This window comes from Humulus lupulus, chromosome 9, assembly GCF_963169125.1.
Source record: "Humulus lupulus chromosome 9, drHumLupu1.1, whole genome shotgun sequence".
Classification (NCBI taxonomy): Eukaryota; Viridiplantae; Streptophyta; class Magnoliopsida; order Rosales; family Cannabaceae; genus Humulus; species Humulus lupulus.
This window is the reverse complement of record NC_084801.1, coordinates 164009452-164015618: the sequence shown is the minus strand read 5'-3', so window position 1 is coordinate 164015618 and position 6167 is coordinate 164009452. Positions and strand designations below refer to the sequence as shown.

The following is a 6167-nucleotide window of genomic DNA, read 5'->3' as shown; positions in this document are numbered from 1 at the left end:
GAAATTCATCTCAATATTGTATAACACCAAATTTACACAATAAAGGGGAATATTTGGAAGTTACAAATTTGTAACACCAAATATGTTACATTATTTGGATATATCTCATATATCTAAATATTGTAACTCTTTATTATATGTTACAATATGTGACACCCTTAGTCACATTTATTTAATCTAAAACATTATATTATAATATAATATAATATTACATTATATTATAAAATAATATAACACACTATTGTGGAAGGAAGGTTGTATCGAAGAGGGTATTCTATGTCATTACTCTGATGTGTAACTCCACCCGAGGCGAAGAAAATTTTGGAAGAAATTCATTAAGGATTTTGTGGAGATCCTACTAAGGGCATAGTCTATCCAAAAAAGTGATAAGACATGGGTATTTCTTGCCCACAATCAAGGCAGACGCATTCGAGTGTGTCAAACGATGTGATAAATGCCAGTGATTTGCTTCAATCTCACGAGCTCCACCTACTGAGCTTACCATGTTGACCTCCCCATGGCCATTTTTAGTGTGGGGAATCGACCTTATAAGCTCATTGCCAACTGGAAAAGGTGGAGTAAGTTACGTTGTGGTCGCGGTCGATTATTTCGCGACATGGACCAAAGCTGAACCCCTGGCCACTATTACCTCGATAATTTTTCTAGACTTTGTGGTAAAAAATATCATCTGTCGATATGGGATACCCAGAAAGGTAGTGTCGGACAATGGAACCCAGTTTGACAGTGACTTGTTTACCCATTTCTGCAAAAAAAAAAAAAAAGGGATAATAAAAAGCTTCTCCTCCGTCGCCCATCCCCAGTCAAACAGCCAGGTTGAAGCGATCAATAAGACCCTAAAGAGATCCATAAAGAAAAGGTTAGAAGAGGCAAAAGGAAGGTGGTCCGAGGAGTTACCATCGAGCAAAGTCATTTTTTCATGAAAAATCATGATTTTGAAGGTCCCATCGAGCTAACATCGAGCACCATCGAACCACTATCGAGCAATGTCGATTTTCTTCAGATTTCAGAGTTTTAGATCTGAAAAAAAAATCCCAAAAAAATCCCAAAAATCATGCCCAGATCTGTTCGAAATACAATATTTAGTATGGTGGTGGTGTTGGTGGTGTTGTGAGGTGAGAGAGAGTGAAATAAGAGAGAGAGAGAGAGAGAGAGAGAGAGAGAGAAGAGAGAAGAGAGAATGCGAAGTGAAAAGTGATGAGGAAATAGAAAGGGTATATTGGGTAAAATGCCAAAAAGTAGTATTATTTTGAAATCTTTAATATGCCTGACATTTTTTTAAATTATAGCATTTATCAAGCATACAAACTGAAATTTCCCTAAGCATATTGGGAGCTTCTTATGTAGAGGCATTACTTTTGCCCCTACCATAGAAGGGTTTTTTTATTCGTTACTTGAAAAAATTATAACTAATTTTTTTTGTATGACACTGTACATGATAGTTATGGTAGGCATTCCGCCAATTTTTAGAAAATTCCGATAAATTTACAGTGTCCAAATCAAAGTTCAAATAGTATGTTTTCCATGCATATAAAAAAAATCTATCACGTGTGCAATTGACTGTTTAAACTCTTATTTCGGCACTGTAAATTATTCAGAATTTTCTGAAAATTTGTAAGATACCTATTGTAATTACAATATACGTCATCATGCAAAAAAAATTAGTTTATAGTTTCTCCAAGTACCGAAAATTAAAATAAAAAAACATTCCTACAGTATGGGCAAAAGCGATGCCCTTAAGAAATTTACTAAGTATATATTATTACAACAAAGTCAAATATATGACTAATAATTAGTCCATAAAATGCTCAATCCACCATACATAGGCATATAAGAATTTGTTAAAATATCTAAGTTTTATTTCATTTAAAAATATCTTTTAAGTTTACAGTTTAATTTATTTTTAATATTTTTACGGTTTTTGGTATATGTTAGGTATTCATTTGGTATATATTTGGTAATAGATATATAGAAACAGTAATTTTTTAATATAAAACTTAACAAATTATATATATATATGTTTGACAAATTATATATATTTTTAAAATCCAACACCGTATTAAAAAAAACCTTCAAACAATGTTAAAAAATTAAAAAAAAAAAACTTTTTTATTTATTCGTTCTGTAATTTTCAAAATTTATATGGAATTTAATAAGGACCACTGCTATTATCTTGAGTTGTCAATGTATTGGACTAGGTCACATATATTCTTTCTGAGTCGATGTATAGTTGGAAACTATAAGAGTTAACAATGTATGATTTTATTTTAATTACTTTTTTAAAAAATAGTTATTTCATTATAAAGACTTTTCAAACAAATAAAATATTTTTACAGATTTTTCAAGACTCTAATTAATTAGATGAACATCTATTTGACTAATATATTTTGCTACAAAATAATCTTATTATCTTATCTTCCTTCAATGATGTTGATAACATGATTTATTTGTGGTTAAAATGAGACTATATCTATTCAACAAATTTAAGACAAAATATAAATTAAATATTTAACAGCAAATGTAAAATTTGACAAAGAGAGAATAGTTCTTCCTAAATAATTGAGGAAAAAAAAACAATATCATTATTGGTTAGCTTTTTCCATTTTAAGGAATACATTTTTTTATTCTTTCTAATTATTTCTACCTAAAAATGAAGATATTAGAAATGCCATATTGAAAAAAAGGACAATATCACTCCCAAAGTAATTATTACAATTATCACAATGTTATATTTATCTTCTTTTTTCTTTTTTTTTTTCTTTTCCAATTAATAAGTACTAAATAGTAGGTGAATTGTTATGCTTAAATTAGTACATATAATAATTATATAGTACACCAAGTTGTGCTCATTTAATAGTGGCTTGATTATGTATAAATAAATATATATTTATATATTAATAAGGGTACCTTAGCTCAAAGTCACTTGTTAATTAAGCTAAACCGTCTTTAACGGAGTTATATATATATATATAAATATAGCACATTACCCAAGAAGAATTGTTCAAAGTTTTTTGTTAAATTATTTTTATTTTTATTTTTATTTTTCTTCCCTAAAATACTCAAATTGAGAAACTGATAATTTATTTAAATGCAAATTGAGAAAGGAGAGTCAACTTGCAATCTTAGCATAATTAAATGCCCAAAGCAAAGGGCATTTTAATAATTTTATCTACACCAACTTGCTTCTCTTTTTTTTTTATTTGACAATTTTGTTTTTCATTTTTCATTTTTCATTTTTGGCGAACCAAATATTCTAATATATATTTTTTCCTCTGTATATATCTTCATTTCTAAAAAGTCCCTCTTGGAAGTTGGAAAGTGACTAACCCATTTCTCTCTCCCTCTCCTTCTTCTTCTTTTCTCCCGTATATATATTAAAAAACCCAAACCCAAAACACTATAGCTTAAACCCTCTCCTTAAAAAAAAAAAAAAAAAGTGAGAAATACTCTCAATTTTGAGTATATTTTTAATTATTACTCTTAATAGAATTATTCGAGCTTAAAATCGATCTAGATCACAAAAATGCCAGTGAATCCGCCGAGGTCGGCTCTACTAGTTCACCGAATCAACACCGGAACCACAATCTCCAACATCAACGGCGGCGGCGGCAACATGCAAAGCCAAAACAAAGAGCTAAACGTTCTCAAGAGACGGTCTCCGGCCATGGTCGCACCGTTACCGGAGGCTGTGGCGCGTCACCACACGCACGAGGTTAGAGCGGACCAGTCTTGCTCCGCTGTGATCCAGGAGATCGCCGCACCGGTATCGACGGTCTGGTCGGTCGTCCGGCGATTCGATAATCCCCAGGCTTACAAGCACTTCGTCAAGAGCTGTCACGTTATCGTCGGCGACGGCGACGTAGGGACTCTCCGCGAGGTTCAGGTCGTTTCAGGTCTTCCGGCGAATAACAGTACCGAGCGACTCGAGATCCTCGACGAAGAACGCCACGTCATCAGCTTCAGCGTCGTCGGCGGCGATCACCGCCTCTCGAACTACCGATCCGTCACCACTCTCCACTCGTCGATCTCCGGCACCACCGTGGTCGAGTCCTACGTAGTCGACGTTCCGCCGGGGAATACAACGGAGGACACATGTACGTTCGTGGACACCATTGTTCGATGCAACCTCCAGTCACTCGCTCAGATCGCCGAGAATATCGCGAAACGATCGGCCATTAACAAGTCCAATCTTTCATGAGTAATTCTCCACTCTACTCCTCCCCCAATCTTCATCTATTTTTTTTATTTTTTTTTTAAAAAGAAGAAAATCCTCTAATTTTGCAAGCAATCATCGTCTTCATCATCACTGAGAGAGATTCATTAATATTTTTTCGCATCAAATTTAATAGGTCGGTTTGTCTGTATTTTGGTCATGATACGCCGTCGTTTCTCCATCATCATCCGATGTGGGTTCGCCACTGAAATCGGCCACGACCAACTTGAAATGTCATAGTGTTTTCTTTCATTCCTTTTTTCTTTTTTCCTGTTTTGTGTAACTAAAATTAGATGAATATTTATGACATGCATAAATAATAGTCACATTTAATCACAATACTATTATTATTATTACTCTTAATTATTATTATTAATATCAGTCTTAATTAATTTAAATTCTGTGCTAATAGTAGTTATAAAACCTTTGCCCACGTGAAATCGCCAGCGTTGATCAGACAATGGCTGCTCCGAACGCTATGCCTAAAACTAATTCGTTCTTAATTTTTATATAATTTTCGCTTAAGAGTTACTCTTATTTCTGATTGGACCGTCGTAAATAAAAATAACTATCCATTCAAATTAATTTAAAAAAAAAAATTGAAGAACGTGGGAATGGGTTGGTAACTCAGTGAGTCAGAGTGATAATGCAGTACTTGATATTGTACCCTGCCAGTCATGTTAATCCCATTTGTGTTTGTTTTGTACTAATCATTCACATTTTTCCAATCCCCCAATTTTTTAAAATTCTTATTTTAATTAAATTAGATTTTAATTAGAATATTGTTATAAGGTATTACTACTCAAACAAACGAGCGTACTTTTATGTTATTGGTCTAGTTTAATATCAAGTCTAACAAGGAGAAGTGGTGTTGGATATCATAGCGTCTCCCATAACAATATATTTTTTTATTTTTTTAAAAGATTAGCTTGAAAAAATCGAGTACTTGAAGTGGGTAAAAATAATCTTGGCCGTATTGCATGGGACTTTGGAAGACAAACTTTATTATAAATATTTCTTTAATTTTGATTTTGGAGTTTATAGATAGATATAATATTGAACAACGTGATGGGAATCGACAGCTGCTTCCAGGCAACTTGACCTTTCTTTCATTGTGATAGGCTCATATCTCCATCATCTCTTCTCTAGTTGGTTTAAAAAAATTATTTTAAAAAAAAGGTGGGTATAAACAAATGCAACTTGTTAATTGTTTGTATCTATAGAAATATATATATACAATTTTTTTTAAAAAAAAAAGATGGTTGAATGCTGCCGCTTAAAGAAAGAAGAAAAAAGAATGCAAGTGGGTTCTTTCTTTTTCTTTCTTTAAATTTATAAAAAAAAATAATAATAATAATAATGTGAAAATTTCAATTGAATTGAATTGGGGAGTGAATCTGAATATTGGTGGTTTAAATTGAATTGAAATTGGGGTTTGAGGCAAGTTGGGGAGAAGAGGGAAGCAAGTGGGTGAAGGAGTGCTTTTAATGATCCCATCCCCCGTGTTCTGTTTGTCTACTTTTGAATCCCTTCACGCCACCCTATTTTTCCATTTTTTCTTTCTTTCTTTTTTTTTTAAAAAAAAATCTCCTGTCCTCTTCCTCCAACTTCAATTATTTTATTTATTTATTTTCTTTGTATAAAAATTTGAATTGACTATACAATAACTTACTTCTTTGGCTTTACACCTGACTATACAAGTATTGTAACTACCCTATATCTCACCATTATTTGTCTTATTTTTGCTTTTTTTGTATTTTTAGAATATATATTGAAATGCTTGTGTTTGTTCTATTCTTGAACTAAGATTAATTCATTATTATTATTATTATGAGTACCTAGAGAAGTAATGGGTTTTGCCCATTAATTAAGTGGATTCCACTTGAAACTATCGTATTTGACTTTGTTGTGGTTTTGTGAGATACTCATAAAAGAT

General features: G+C 32.3%; 1 protein-coding gene across 1 annotated transcript; it reads left to right on the top strand.

Moving 5' to 3' along the window:
• The first annotated feature begins 3316 nt into the window (after positions 1–3316).
• LOC133800913 (abscisic acid receptor PYL4-like) lies at positions 3317–4570 on the top strand. The gene is made up of 2 exons (XM_062239024.1): positions 3317–4216; positions 4368–4570. The coding sequence occupies exon 1, from the start codon at positions 3542–3544 to the stop codon at positions 4214–4216; it is 675 nt and encodes a 224-aa protein (XP_062095008.1). The 5' UTR covers positions 3317–3541; the 3' UTR covers positions 4368–4570.
• Positions 4571–6167: the final 1597 nt, after the last annotated feature.

What these genes read in the sequence shown, in the direction of transcription:
- LOC133800913 (XM_062239024.1), top strand. Translation starts at nt 3,542, where the DNA reads ATGCCAGTGAATCCGCCGAGGTCGGCTCTACTAGTTCACCGAATCAAC.